This window comes from Lactuca serriola, chromosome 6 (genome assembly GCF_051521515.1).
Source record: "Lactuca serriola cultivar US96UC23 chromosome 6, Lser_US96UC23_V15, whole genome shotgun sequence".
In the NCBI taxonomy this organism is placed as follows: Eukaryota; Viridiplantae; Streptophyta; class Magnoliopsida; order Asterales; family Asteraceae; genus Lactuca; species Lactuca serriola.
In genome coordinates, this window is record NC_136413.1 from 45,616,350 (window position 1) to 45,632,543 (window position 16,194).

The following is a 16,194-nucleotide window of genomic DNA, read 5'->3' on the forward strand; positions in this document are numbered from 1 at the left end:
TGTCCTCTTTTAGATGACGTTAACTTATGATCTCTTAAGCGCTACGTTTAAAATATATATGCATCGCGTCCTTGGTCACCATTTAAGTGCATCAACGCATTATCTCACATGTCGAGTACCTCTTTACATACCCGTCTTGCATTCAAAGTACATTACCCTTCCACACTTAAATATTTTCAACAGTTTGCCAACACCATTCTTGTTGGCAATGCATCGCATAGCACCTCACTTGTCCCATTAACAAGTTAAGATCTCTTGTAATAATACATGTCATGAAAACATGTCATACAAATAATCTAACATTTCTTCATCACTTTACTTCTAATGACAATTATATCATTTATAAATACAATTAATATCGTAGTATAATGTGTAGAACATGTCAACACAAATTCTCATGTTTTCTCTGATTTTCTTAATTGTCCACGTTTTATTTTTATTTTTATTATTTTTTTAGTATATAATCAATTTGGTTCTATCTTTTTGGCACTTCAAGTTTCTAGTTCACTTCATATATATACTTGCATGTAGGTTCACTAGTTTTCTTCCTTATCCCACCTTTATGTGATTTTCCTATTTTGTCCACTTTTGAGCATAATGAGAGCATTAGGGCATGCATCAAACCATACAAACCGTCCACACAACCACATAATGCAGTTTTCGACTCTCGTGGTGCTATTATGGTCTGTAAATTCTATAAATTGTATCATTCAGTACGGTTTGCGATTTTTAAGTACAAAATCACGATTCAAAAGTCCGATTCAAAATGCTTTCATTATGATAATAATGTAAATAATTAAAACAAAAGACAAAAGTCTTCAAATTGTAAACCACAAAACCACAGTAAAACAAAAAAACAAGATTTTGGTAATAGGGAATTCAAAATGTAAAATAATACGTTTCAATCACTATTTGTTTTCGAAATGTTCTATGATTTTTTATTTACAATAATCAATAGCAGTTCTCCTTATTTAATAAATTTTGAAGGTGTTTAAAGTGAATAATTAGTAACAAGTTTTAGAAATAGCTTATCAAACCTATAAACTGCACGTTAAATCGTCTGTACAAAATCATACCGCATGGTTTATATTTTTTGTGGTGTTGTTTGTTGTTTTCAAAAAATTCAAACCGCTTAATCCCTTATGATGTGCGGTTTGTGGTTTGGCCTGTACATATCAATCTCATTATCTATTGCACAATAATCATTCCAAGCATATACTTGTTTATTTATAAGCATTATGTAGCTTATTCAATTAGGAAGTTCATTTTAACTTTGACTATTGAGCTTATATTTCCATTGCTTACAAGTTGTCCCCGGATTTTCACTTAGTAATAACATATTTGGAGTGCTTATTTATTTATCCTTTTTTTAACAATCACAAGTATTCTTGTACTCTTACAATTAATACATGTATTATGACATGTATAATCACATCCTTCACTTTTCTTATCCATAAAATATGATAAGTGGTCATATTTCTTATTGTGTCCTTCATTTTGTCAGTCTTATAAAAATATTGATCGATACTTATATACCTCTTCATAGCTTCACTTTTTATACTAAATATCATCATGAAATTGGAAATCTTTTATGATACCAAAAATGAAGATTGAAGTAGGTGAGAATGATGTACATGGAGACGAGCAACTATATGATACGAAACCGGAGTAGGCAACGATTACCAGAGTAGCAAAACCAAAGTAGATGATGATGACTAGTGGAAATAAGGATGTGGGTCAATTTATCGTTGAGAGGATATAAGTGGGATTTAGGAGGGGAAAATTTGTTAGGGGAGAGAGAGAAATTATCAAAATCTAACAATATTGATCTTGTTTAATTATTCATATATTGGTTTTCTCTTCTAATTATTAATAGAGAAATATTAGCCACAATAGTGACGGAATACAGAGCTAGCGACGATTGGGGTTAAACTTATCAACATAATTAAGGACACAAATGTAGGTCAGTTCACTACAAGAAAAAGACCCTTTTACGATGCGCAAACCACGACACTCATTGATTTATGTTACACAAACGAGAGTGATATTAAAAAAATGTCATGTCTTCAAAAAATTTAAGGATTTACGTCATGTATTATTGTGTGCCCTTAAATTAGTGTCTCAAGAAAAGAAATTAAAAACACGGAGGGCTCTTTATTTTAAAGTTGCGTCCTCTATACCTGTAGCTTTATAATTTTAATTAAAACGCGCGTTTAGTAGAGTGGGAAACGAAATCCCAAAATTTTGAAAACTCGTCTTCTACCTTCTTTCTATCTTTCATCTTCTCCCCTCTCCCTCTTTCTCTCTCCTCTCCGATCCGCTTCTCCGCTACTCCTGACCTCCTTATCGGTCTCGTCCCCTCCTTAATACCTTGCGGGAATCTAAAAATTAGAAAACCCCGTCCTCAAAAAGTCTAAGAAACTAGGGGTTTTCATCCCTCAAAGAACGACCCATATCCTCCATAGATCGATCTCTATCGCTTCATTTCTCACAAGAAATCGAACACTTTACATTCATAGGGCCACAATTGCAAGGATCCTCACTCACATTTCTAGATAATACCTTCGCATATATAACACGATCATCTTCACGAAAATGGCTGCCACCATTGCTTCAGTCGGCTCAAGCTACGATCGACAATCGGAGCTCAAAGCTTTCGACCAAACAAAAATCAGCGTCAAAGGCCTCGTCGATGCTGGAATCCGGAAAATCCCTCCCATCTTCTTCCACCCACGGGACACCACTCCCAAAATATCCACCGCTGCTATCAAGATTCCAAGCATAGACCTTTAATCGACCCATAGAGCATCGATAGTGGAGATAATCCGTGAAGCCTCCGCGAACCTAGGTATTTTTCAGGTGGTGAATCATGGGATTCCTGTGAGTGTTATGGATGAGGCGGTTCAAGGAGTTCGTAGATTTCACGAACAAGATGTCGATGTGAAGAAAGGGTTTTACACGAGGGATATTTCGAGTACATTAGTGTATAACAACAATTACGATCTGTATAGTTCCCCCGCCTTGAACTTGAGAGACACCTTCTTTTCATTTATGGCTCTGTCACCTCCGCCGCCTGAGGAATTAACGGAGGTTTGCAGACATTCAAATCGAGTACTCAAATCAAGTCATGAAATTCGGAGGCGTACTTTTCAGATTATTCTCAGAGGCATTGGGGTTAAACGTGAATCACCGGAGGTTTACAAAGACATTCAAATTGACTAGTTTTTTTTTCATACGTATGGTTCAAGATCAATTTCTCCATTCCCCCCTCTCTCTCTATCCCTCTCTCTCTCTCTCTCTCTCTCTCTCTCTCAAAACATCAAACAATTTCTCAATTTCTCCTAGGTTTCCATCTTTCATCTTGTTTTCATCTGTGACTCCATGATCGCCTCATTCTCTCCTCAACGTTTCATCTGCCACCATCTGGGAAATTTTTACTTTTCTTGTTCCCTTCAATTTTAATTTTAGCTTAAGTGATGTACAATTCGTTAACTTGTGCTATTTCATGCAACTTGATATGCTACAAGAAGAGAATGACAATGTCCTTGAGAAGGTGGGTTCTAATTATGGTATTCTTTGTTTATATATATATATATATATATATATATATATATATATATATATATATATATATATATATATATATATATATATATATCTGGTCTTCATTGTTGAATTTATATTGTGCAGCTCAGGTTTGCTGAAGAAAGTTGTCAAGATGCAGAGATGAGGGTTAAGGAGCTGAAGAAGATGGTGCTCACCCATATTCTTCTTATTTTGTGTCTGTCATATATTGGGATCTAAAAGGTTACATACTTTCTATTCCCACTGAAATAATAAATATGATCTAATCTAATCGTTTCACTATTTTGAACTTAAGAGTTATGACACTCATATCCCAATTTGTTATTTAAATCTGAGCCCATTCTTTTATTCACTTCACTAGCTATTAGTTTTTCTTGAGTTAATATGGTCTTGGTAGTTGTGTCTCGCCACTTGCCATCATTCTTAATCTTTCAACGTATCATTTAGGTGGCTGCTCTTGGTGAAGGAATATCTTTGGAAGCGAAATTGTTAAGAAGGTTAATAATATCCTATCAAATGCATTAGTGTCATTGTATTTTCTTTATTGTTGCCTTCTCCACAACGCTGATATATGCAATTTCAATGTGTTTTTAGGAAGGAAGCTGCATTGAGCCAAATAGAGGTAGTTATATCTGCTAAATGATTTATTTTTTCGCTCATCTTATGTTCTTAAAGTTACTGGCCTTCAGACGATTGATAATATATATTTACTTCTTACCATTGATTTACTTGTACATTGACAGGATGCACTGAAAGAGGCCAAAAAGCTAAATATGGAGTAAACAAAAGAATAGAGTATCTGATGCATCGGGTGTTAGGAATACAAAAAGGTGAAAACCAGAGATAACAAGTTAAAGGATGCAATTGAAGCAGCATCGCTTAAGAAGCCCGGATTAGTTAGAATCTGATGAATCATCTGCAGAGGTGTTGACTGATTGTCAAGGTCAACTTTCACGAAGTTCCATTATTGACCATTCTAAACAGTCAAACGGTAACAATTTAAAGAATTTTGAAGGAAAGCATTCAACAATGGAGTTATCTAGCTATGAACCTGTGTGAAAGTCTTCTTCATGTTTGAAAGTTCCAGTTATTCCTGATCACAGATACATCTGGCAGTATGGTTTCTTTTGTATTGAGTACTTTTATTCTTCATCTGTGATTTGTGTTTAGTTGATAAACATTGTTCATGTTATTTGGTGTTGTTCTTGCATAGGGAAAGCTCCCAGTAGTCAATCGTAAGTCAACCTAACCTATCTTTCTTCTTTCTCACATTGAAAAATTGGAAACTTTAAATCTCAGTTTTTGTTGATCAGGTACGTGTTAATAGATACCTAATATCCTTTCTGCTGCTATCAGTCATGGATGTACAATGTTGCATCCTGGTAATATATTTTTACATAATTCACAAAATATAACGGTTTCCTGGTGCAATTGCCTTGGTTGACTGGTGTTGTTCAATCATGATTAGGAAAAAACAGTAATGGAGTTAGGGATTGGGACCTGCTCATGGATTCCCCTACCTAACAAAAATTATAACAAATATTTTATTGTATTCCCTATTCACATAATTCTAGGCATAAATAATTTATAAAATCTTCATTTATTTCATTCATGTATGTCAATGTCTTGACTCTTGAGGCAGATGATATCTGGTGTGGAGTATTGCCACCGTAATATGGTGGTCCACAAAGATCTTAAAACTGAGAATCTGCTATTGGATGCCAAATGTAATGTGAAAATTGCATATTTTGGTTTGAGTAATACCATGCGTGATGGACATTTTCTACAAACAAGGTGTGGAAGTCCAAATTATGCAGCCCTAGAGGTATAACACGTAAATCAGACTAATATTTTCAGCATAAGATTTAACATTCTTTTTTAAAAAAATAGGTTATATTTGGGAAACTATATGTTGGGCCCGAGGTAGATGTATGGCGTTGTGGTGTTATCTTGTATGCTCTTCTTTGTGGGACCCTTCCTTTTGACAACAAAAACTTTCCCAACCTTTTCAAGAAAACTAAGGCCTGTCAGTTTAATATTTGATTAATTCCCATTTATACCCTCTTATTTTGATTTGTTGTTTAAGGGTGGAATATATACCCTTCCTAGTCATTTGTCACCCGGTGCTAGAGATTTGATGCCAAGGTACTTTATATTTGTAAATCTTGATGCTTGCATGGTACTTTAATACTTTACTGTTGTTCTAATGTTCTATCTTTACACTTATAATCGGTGATAAAGTTACTGTCTTTATAGGCAAATAGAACATATTTTTTTTGCTCTATAGGTATGGAGATTTATACACAGAAAAGAATGTTGCCATTAGTTGTATACACACCCATGCTCGCCCTGGAGGTTATCTGCAATATGTGGTGTATATTGTTACATCTTTAGGATTCGTACGCCAATCATTTGACATAATAGTTGATGGCATTTACCAAAGCATCATTCGTGCTCATGAAAACCTTCATCCTGGATCGGTTTTTGTAAACAAAGGTAAAAATATCTTAATTTTGTTAGCATTATTACCTGTGGGCCATTTATTTATGGTAGTTTTGGTATAAAACTTGGAGGAGAGATCTTGGATGCAGGTGTGAATCGTAGCCCTAACTGCTTATCTTAACAATCCTGCAACAGAAAGGGCAAAATACAAGTATGATGTGGATAAAGAAATGACACTTTTGAAGTTTGTAGATGATCAGTGGGGTCCAGTGGGTGCCTTTAACTGGTTTGCTACTCATGGAACTTCAATGAGTCGTACAAATGAGTTAATCAGTGGGGACAACAAAGAAACATCTGCACGCCTCATGAAAGATTGGTTCGATCAGAAAAGTGTTAGTGAAAACCCACGAAGAGTCTCCAATATTGTTCAAGTTTCACAAACAAATCGTAAGTTTATTAAAATAATTACCAGTTAAAATTGTTTATTTTTAATCTTATGGTGTTTTTATACAAACCATGAGTTGTTGGAACTCGCGTCTTCATTTCAGTCAACTTCTGGTCAACCAACAACCAAGTATTTGAGCATATCAAGACGTGTTAGAAGTGTTCTTAGATCTGCAAATAGGCCAATATTTGTATCTGCTTTTTGTTAATCGAATTGTGGGGATGTGAGTCCAAATGTGCTTTTGCACAGATACTAGGTTACCCTGTGATTTTAATCATAGTACTTGTGGTGGGAAGAATGAGTTGTGTTATGGAAGAGGACCAGGGTTCATGTTTTTTTATACATTATAATCCTTCTCTTGATTTGTTTTTAACTTTTTATTTTGCTTTATGTATGAATGTTGAATTTTTTTCAATTAATGATAGATACCTAGATGAATTTGAAAGCACGCGTATAATTGGGGAGAGGCAATTCAAGAAAGCTGCTGATCTTTGTAAAAATGTTGCTGAAAAATTAACTGGAAAGATTGATTTTCGTCATAGTTATTTGGATTTTTCACAGCTTGAGGTGAAAAAAGGAGGGAATGAGAGTGTTAAAACATGTCCTGTTGTCATGGGATTTGCATTTGCAGCTGGAACAACTGATGGGCCTGGGGCTTTTGATTTTAAGCAAGGGGACAACACTGTAAGTTAAAGCAAATCGTGTTTTATGAGTTTTTTCAATTTTTTTTATATATTTGAAAATTTTTAATTATTTTTTAGGGGAATCCATTTTGGAAATTGGTGAGGAACTTGCTAAAAACGCCAAGCCAGGAGCCATGTGAGGCACACATTAAGAAGAGTCCTTGAGTGGTGTTGCTAATGAAGAGTGGAGACAATTGAGGGAAACATTTAAAAAAATCAGCAGAAATCTTGTTTACAGTGCGGCACACCTTAGGTTATTAGAACTATTAGTTTGTAAATTTATGCTACAACTTCAATTGATTTGTTTTATCTTTCCATGGAACAATATTTGTATGACATTAAATTTTATGTAATGGATTTTATTTTTTTGTATATTATATTTTATTTTCTATTATGATATATTAAATGCAAATTTAATTTGAAAATTAGTAAATCTATTAATAATTTTTTTTAAACATTTAAATTACGATACGCAAAAAGGTGTGTCATCTTCATTTATAACATGCCCTTTCTTGATAGGGGCTTTAATGATACGTAATGCGAGTCGTAAGGTTACGACACGCAAATTTGTGTCGTCTTCATTTATGACAAGGTTTTCCTTGATACGCATTGTGTGTCGTAATGAGCGTCATAAATGTGCGTCGTAACTGCGCGTCGTCTATAGGCGACACGCAAAAGCATGTCGTCTGTCGTTATGACAAGGCCTTTCTTTACATGCATTTGCGCGTCGTCTAAGCGTTTTACGACACACATTGCGCGTTGTAAAAGGCTTTTTGCTAGTAGTGTTTTTTTCACTATTTTAGAAACTTAGCAGCGATTAGCGACAAATTTATCATGTCGTTGATTCGTGAGTAGTCCATTACTGGATTTCTTTAAAAGCATCTATCATTGATAATTGGCTATTCCGTCGTCGATTGTAATTAATGATGGACATGTTCTATCGCTAGTATTAGTTGATATACTTAATTTTCTAATATGTAACTACACATAATATATATATATATATATATATATATATATATATATATATATATATATATATATATATATATATATGTTACCAAATCACAAATTTACTTTTTCAACAACATAATTTATTTAGATCAGTTAGAGACTAGCAGCGAAATAAGAAGTTGCAACCACATAAACCAATCAACCAAAAAAACGAAAACAACAAAATGTTGTCGAAAATAGTGTGGAAAAGAAGCTTTTTGGCCTGATAGACAACACTAACTTTACTTTATGATTATAATACAGTCTTAATACAAATTCGATCCATATAGCACATGTAAAGACTTAATTGAACTCAATTAAATCACATGTAAAGATTTATTTGACCTTGGATAATATCAAGTAAATACAGTAGTAATTAAATAGTTTAGATAGGAATAATTTGCAACTTAAGCCAAAGTATAGGGTCTATTGTTGTACTTATCGCATACCACTAAACATTACCGGGTCATTAGGCGTACGTTCCACGCAATGGGAGGTCCTTCGTCTACTTACACCCCATACCAGTCCTTTATCTTTAGTAATTTCCAGATTCAACCCGTAATTTTAGCTTCATTCTTATAACAAGAATAATTTTCGTACCACAGTCCAATTTTCAGAGCATCCACAATATATAGTGAGTTCAATGAGAGAGTTGAATGAGGTGGCAATTCCATGTGTCATTCAATGGATGAAACTCAACCATTGTGAGATGCCACTTTGGCATTCAATGGATTTAGAGTTCAATGACCATTGAAGTCTCCAATGGGAAAAAGGAAAGTTTTAATCCTTAAATATTTACTATAAATTACATTTTATAACATTCTATTGAACTTTGTAGAGTTCAATGTATTGTAGAGAAAACAATAATAGAGTTGTATGAATTTTAGAATGATGATGTGACAATCCATTAAACTCTATGAAGTTCAATGCATTGTGGATGCCCTCATAATTCTTAACAAACCAAGCATCATGGGTCCATCAACATGTTTCTTCGTGTTCTTTTCGCTCTTCCTTGGGGCGTATGCGAGGCTTCATCCGGTGATGCACCCAATCGAAAACCAAACTCGAACTGTGAGTTCAGACGTGACTGTGAAGGCATGCGAACCATCTATGGAGAAAGACTTCTGCATTTCGGTCCTCAAAACTCAATCCATCGGCGACATTAAGAACTTGAAACAGGCGACCTTCGTGGCACTCCAGACTGCATCGTGTGAAGCGGTGGCCACAACTGAGTTGATAAAGATTATGAGGCAAAAGGAAGAGGAGAAGGACGTTGTGGAGGATACGATAGAAGAGGAAACGATTGTAGATTGTAGCCAGAGCTACTAAGCATCGTGGACATGCTGGCAGATGCGACGAGTGCATTGTTGATAGGGCCTGATCAGTTTAGATTCTGGTTGCAATGACGACGATAGAGACGTGTGCGTGGAAAGAGCATTAGTGCTGGGAAGAAGACTCATCAAGTAGAGGAGGTGGCTAAAAAGAATGAAAACGTGAGGAAGTTGTGTTCAAATGCATTGAGCATTTACAACGTCTATGCCAAGGGAAATTGATGGTAGTGATTTAATTGATTAATGATAATTTGTGAATATTATGTAGTTTGATTTTAGAAATTAACCGACATTTGAAGAATCATGGTTTTTTCTTTCAAAACGATAAACGAGCATAATCATGTTTTTTTCATAACCCGACTATATATGTTATCTTTTTACTAACATGAAAACAATTCAACTAAATCACACCAAACACAACTAATATAAAATAATAATTTGTTTACTTAATGGTACGAATGTGTCCCACACATAAGACTCGCATATATAACTAAACTCAAAAACAAAATAAGAGTTTTCAAACCTATATATTACATCAAAAAAGAAAATCGTTCAAACGTATGTCTTTGTTTATCCTTTCTATCCAATTACATAATAAGATAATATTACTAGTGACTAGTGAGTTCTTCTAAACACAACTCTTCATTACCTACCGAACAATAAAAGTAAATATAAACATGTTAAAATAGTTAAAACACTAATAATGATAATCGAGTTTTCAGTAAAAAAATAAAAACATAATTACCTTTCATTCCAAACATCTAATCTTTCGTTCAAATTAGAGCTTCAAAATCATTGTTTCCTTCACATATACTGACTTGGTCGTTAAAATACATACTTGGACCAACATTCTTCAATTATACGAACCACATCCACAATTAAATGCTCCAATGAATACGAACAACACAGAAAGCACTTGGAATCACATATACCCTTAAACACCAATTTTGACTTTGACTCTCAATCAAATTTCATTGACTCACCACTCACGACTCATTTGCACCGATTCGGATCAGCACTACCTCATTGAATCCGAAGAGCTTGCGTTCAACATATAGGGAACCTCAATTAAATCAACAACAAAACTTTGACCACTATGAATTATCGGTTCATGAAAGATCACAGGATCTCATGAAATATTTCTTCGGATCAAAATTTAATGTGTGTTCAAAATTTTATCATGTATGAATTTGTCAAATCAAGATCTATCTTCGAACAAATTTCACATATATATCTTCAAGGTACGACCTTGATACCGATTGTTGTAACATGAGACCCAAATTTGCATGCCTAAATTAAGAACGACATAATTGACAATATATGAATTCATGTTGCACTTTTTTCATTATCTTTAGATTTTTCAAATGCCCATTCCACCATGGCTGAAGTTGCATGTGTTCCTCCTAGAAAAATTTCCTCATACAAGAAAATTTTAACCAACTTAAGCATCTGATCTTGAATTACATAACTATTATAACAAATTAGTGTAAAACTCGTGTATTACACGAGTTTACTTATAAAAATATATGAAGGTCTAAACATTTGAGAAGTTTGAATTTATAAGGAAAATAATAAAAATGAAATAAATTTGAACTTTTTAAAACAACATAACTATAATAAAAAACCATAACTTTTATTCAAAAGAAGTATCAAAACCACAACCTCAAGATCAAAGTAAATTCAAAAACCATTTGATAGTTATAAATTCCAAAATCAAAGAAAACATAATCCAATTTAACATAAAACTCCATAAATCCGTCACGATCTGGTGTACTATCATGCCCTGCCACGCAGAGTACCTACTAACCCTAAAACATTATTTTTAAAGGAAAAGTAGTAAGCACAGAGCTTAGTGAATTTCACACATACACAATATCATATCATTCAAACTTTATGCCTAACACACATGTAACAACATTAGTCACACGACCATACATGCATGTCAAAAAACAAATCAGAAACAAGCGTACACACATTGGGACACATAGCTATGTCTGATCCCCCTTATTGAGCGCATCGAGCCCTTGGGACACATCGGCCAAGCCCGATCCCTTGAATCTAATCATATTGGGACACACTAGCTATGCTTGATCCTCTATGTTCAGTTCATCGAGCCCTTGGGACAAATTGGCTACGCCCGATCCCCCACTAGACACTAACCCAATCTAGGGATACCCACATACACATCTTATAATCACACATGAGCTAAAGTAAAAGATGCACAACATCACACAGTGTAGTGAAAAACTCATCTGGAGTAGCAGAATAAACCTCCAACTATAACCCAGAACCCACACACACCAAGTCTAATTTTGATACTCCTAAAAATAGCAATTAAGATGAAAAATGGATGCCATTCACGTAAGCATGTAATCAAACTACTTGATTAAATTTCCAGATTTGAACCTGAAATAGCAGCATGTTCGAGACCAATTTAACACAACCAAAACACACCTAAGTTACAATATTTTTCCATATTCCGTAGTTCAGTATCTTAGATTTCAAGGGACTACTTGTACAAGTCCATACGATTTGTCTACACTTTTCTACGGATTTTACAAACCTTCAAATCAATGTATCTAATTTTGAACTGGTATGTGAAAATGAAGATTTTCACCTCAGTTAGAGCCAACATCAAGTTAAGAAAAAAAATCAGGGACATACTACACTCGGAATTTGAACTTTGAGAATTTATGGATTCTAGATTCGACTCCCGATGATTTTTGTATAATTTTTACATGTAGGGTAAGAATAGGTATTTTCATGCAATTTCACAACTTTGAAATTAAGTTCTTAATAGTAGCAACAAGTCATTGATTCAAAAGGAAAATTCTAACTTCAAACCATGACTAAAAGTACAATGCTTTTAAGGGAAAAGCAAAGTGTGATGGTAAAAGAGAAAACAAAAGTATTGTTAGGTTTTTCTCTACCATTAAACCAATTTTGCGTTGGAGGGGCATCAACCACTGCCACCATTACGTATTGGGAAGTGGTGGTCAACTGGTTGTGGTGAAGGCCGGCGACCATGGTGGTTCATGGTGGTGATGAGGGGGAAATCATACCAAGGGATGAAGACAAAAATTTTAATTAGGTTTGATACTTATTTGGCCAAGAAATCGATAACCACATGCTCATCCCTTTCTTCTTTACCATTGATCATCCTTCACTCCTTCATAGTCTCGATCATACCCTCGCCTTTTTTCTTCTTCCTCTCTTCTGTTTTTGCATTGTAGCTGTAAGTCCCTAAATTGCCTGTGTATCAATCAGATCCGTTTGATGGTGTGGAATCCCAATCAGACGGATGATGTTAGATCAAATATAAGAGAAGGAGAAGAAGAATAGTATGAATCTTTGTATGAATTTATTAGAATTAAAGTTCAAGATACAAAACATTCACACACACAAAATGCTCTCTAGTTTCTCTCTTCTCACGTATACTCCTTGTGTTTCATCAATCTCTACTCCTCACGCTAACACCTATATATATACAAGGGAATATGGGCTTGGTTAACATGGGTCGTAAATGGGTTTAATGGAGTTTCTAGAAAAGTAAAGTATAAACCATATTTTTGATCCAACAATCTCCCCCTTGGTTTATAACTTTATTTTCTAAATGACCCAACAAGCTACCCCTAAAAAGTAGCTGACTTTTCTTGTTAATCTTCAATGGGAGCTTTGGCTTCAGCTTTTATCTTCGATGACTTCACAACTTCAAGATGAACTTGATGTATCTTCAATGAATGACTTCATCTTAAGCAGTTGCGATTTTCTTCAGAATTTGACATTGAACTCACATTGGGTGAGGATGCTTAATGTACTGATTCTTGAAAAATAGTGCTTTCAGCTTGAGAATCTTCAGAGAGAAATAATTTTCTGGATCACTTATGCAGGTTCATAGATAGTAGCATATTGATTGAGGAGGCTTCAATGCAATCCGTCACATAATCTTCCATTTCAGCTTCACCTTGCTTCTGGGGTTGAAAGATTGAATTTGAAAGAATAATCCTCATTTCTTGCTCCTTCGAATGAGAATTCTTCGATGCTCACGGACGAAGCCTTTGGATCAGAAATCTTTGACACAAACTCCATGAATTCCATTTTCACCTAATTTCACTTTTCAAGACAAAACAAAACTAAAAGAAAATTTAGCACACAATATTTTTGGGTTTTTCGTATTTCTAAACAAAAAATAAAACAGAAACAATTTTTTTTTTTAAATTTTAATTCTCCCCTAATATTTAAATTAGAAGAACACTATGAACAAACTTAACAAAAATAAAAATAATAGCTAACTATAAGAGTGATTTGGGATCAAAGTTTTTAGACAGCTTTTATTCGCTTGTCGGTACCTTCTATCTTCACATCTTTGTCTGGTCGATCACCGGCATTGTGGTCCACTTAAACACGAGAGATTGTGACAAAATTAGGACATACTATAAGTGACAAGACAATGTGATCCTAAGTTCCTAGATAATATTCCTTAAGGACCATTCAGCTGACGATGACCAAAGATATTGTTGTCCACCTAAATTGAGCAGCGAGATCTATGGACAATCTGTATATGTTCAAATTTTAATTGTACTAGAACGTGTTTCCCGCTTCCTGATATTCTCCAGCCATCAAGGACTTCTAGAATACTCCTTACACCGGGTGAGCAGACAATTATTCAGAGAGAAGATAGATTTAGAATGCATATGTTGTACATCCAGGTCACATCTCTTCCAATCACGCAAAGGATGAAACATATGACTAACTGAAGTTTTAGAGGGATTGAGAAGAGAACGTTGCATATACTGTGTACAAGGTCGGATTTTGAGTCACGCAAAGGAGATAGTATATGGCTAACAGATAGAAAGAATTGCATAGATAAAAGATGTAGAGAGATAGAGTTGCATATGTTACAGTCTAGGTCGGATCTCTCGATCACGCAAAAGAGGCAACATATGTCTAACAGATAGAAAGAAAGAAAATAACCTTCTACAGACCTAATTTATCGGAATTCCCCAGTCACCCCATCCAACCGGAATTAAGGACAAAATCCGCACATCGAGGAAAAGTAAATCCACAGTTCTAGATACGGGTTCATTAGTGTGACTGATAGATTCTCATGTATATCTCCCTGCTCAACCTATCCGAGCGTCGTATTGTCAAGCTAAACGGATCTAACTAGGTCAATGTTTGTCAAGTCCTTGAATTTATTAAGTTCAACTCTTCCTAGTCAAGTCCATTTTAAATCTTTCGTGCCTACCAGCATATCAAACACAGAGCCTAGACAATTCAGATTCAGTCCCTTACACATATTCAGATTGCCTGTTATCACATGATTATCACTTCCCAAAACATCTCCTGCAAGCACATTCCATTAACACCATATTTTTTATTTTCTTATTTTCTAATGTTTTTAGATTTTTTTTTAATTTTCTAATTTTTGTTTTGTTTTTATTTCTCCCCCTAAATTTGTGCATAGGAGAGAAACGAAAGTAAATGCGCAAATTTAAACTATCCTAAAACAAAAATTAGTCTTCAAAGCGAATCAGCTTAAGAAAAACTCAGGAGTATAAAGAAGAAAATTCAAACCGTAAGTCACCGATTGAATTTGCATTCAAAAGGTCTGAGAATAGCAAGCATAATCTCAGAACAAATCCGAAAATTCTTCATATCATTAAGCACTAACCCCATTTGTGATGTCTACCTTTCTTCCTTTCCCGCGAAGGACACATACTCTCAAACAAAACTCCGAGTGTTGTATAGTTGAGAGATGCCTCCTATCATGTGCCTGGAACAGCTACTACCAACAAACCGAAGTATGATGATATGCCTCCATAGCTCCTCCGACACAGAGCGGGATCAGTTGGTCTTTGGAACCCAGTCCATTTTGAAACTGGGTCGACCTTTGTCATCAATGCAGGGTACTCTCTCCCATGACATATCCTGCTTATCACAAATAGAAGACGATGAAATATTAGAGTTATTAGAAGATTTGGGATTTTTCACCTTTGGTACCCATCTATATTCGGGTTTAACTCATTTCTTGTTCGATCCGATGGGTGCCTCGACACTTGATTTGGAACTTGAAGTCGGTTGCCGAGATGACTTTGACCTAATTGGTCTTGGCTTCACAGGATCATCTCTTGAACTAGACTTCTGGGCCAACATTCCCTTCTTGTTCTTGGGAGTTGGATGCTTGACCTTGGGAGTTGGATGCTTGGCCTTGGGAGTTGAATTCTTGGCCTTCAAGGCATTCCAGTCGGCACTATTTGAACGTGACCTTGAGGGGTTTCTTTTGAAAATCTTCCCTCTTGGCGTGTTTTGCCAACCTTGTGTATAGCAGGGAATGTATGCGTGATTAGGACAATTTTTGGCAATGTGTCCAAGTGTTCCACAGTGAAAACAAGTCTTTTTCGTCACTGGGAAGTTGTTTGTTCCTGCCCTTGGTGGCGTATCCTTGCCTTGTCTCTGATTTTTCCCACATGCACAATTGCAGGAGGCACTCTGTTTCACTGGAATTGGTGGCATGTATTTCTCAACAACAGGTTGATCAGAAGCAGTTGAGTTCGAAGCAACAGATTCAGAGTTCAAGAAGATGTTGGTTTGTTCAATGGTGTTTTCCTTGTTCTCATCCTCTACTTCTTTACCTGCACATAAAGTAGAAGCATTATTATTTTTAACTTGAATACCTCCTGACACAAATCCAGCTGGTTTGCCATATCGAAGA

The 16,194-nt window shown here is 35.2% G+C and overlaps 1 protein-coding gene across 3 annotated transcripts; it reads left to right on the plus strand.

The window, feature by feature from the left end:
* Positions 1-2,235: 2,235 nt before the first annotated feature.
* LOC145058715 (neutral ceramidase 1-like) lies at positions 2,236-7,529 on the plus strand. Of its 3 annotated transcripts, XM_079006618.1 has the most exons (9): positions 2,236-3,553; positions 3,691-3,807; positions 4,033-4,082; positions 4,180-4,207; positions 4,329-5,730; positions 5,873-6,081; positions 6,223-6,474; positions 6,898-7,156; positions 7,234-7,529. In XM_079006618.1, exons 5-8 carry the CDS (start codon positions 5,723-5,725, stop codon positions 6,903-6,905), a joined length of 477 nt encoding a protein of 158 aa, XP_078862744.1. In that variant the 5' UTR covers positions 2,236-3,553; positions 3,691-3,807; positions 4,033-4,082; positions 4,180-4,207; positions 4,329-5,722; the 3' UTR covers positions 6,906-7,156; positions 7,234-7,529. The 3 variants fall into 3 exon arrangements, 2 of the variants coding, with proteins under 2 accessions (XP_078862744.1, XP_078862743.1); XR_013686481.1 differs by having other exon boundaries at positions 4,329-6,081; positions 6,177-6,474; XM_079006617.1 differs by lacking the exons at positions 6,898-7,156; positions 7,234-7,529 and adding an exon at positions 6,576-6,812.
* Positions 7,530-16,194: the final 8,665 nt, after the last annotated feature.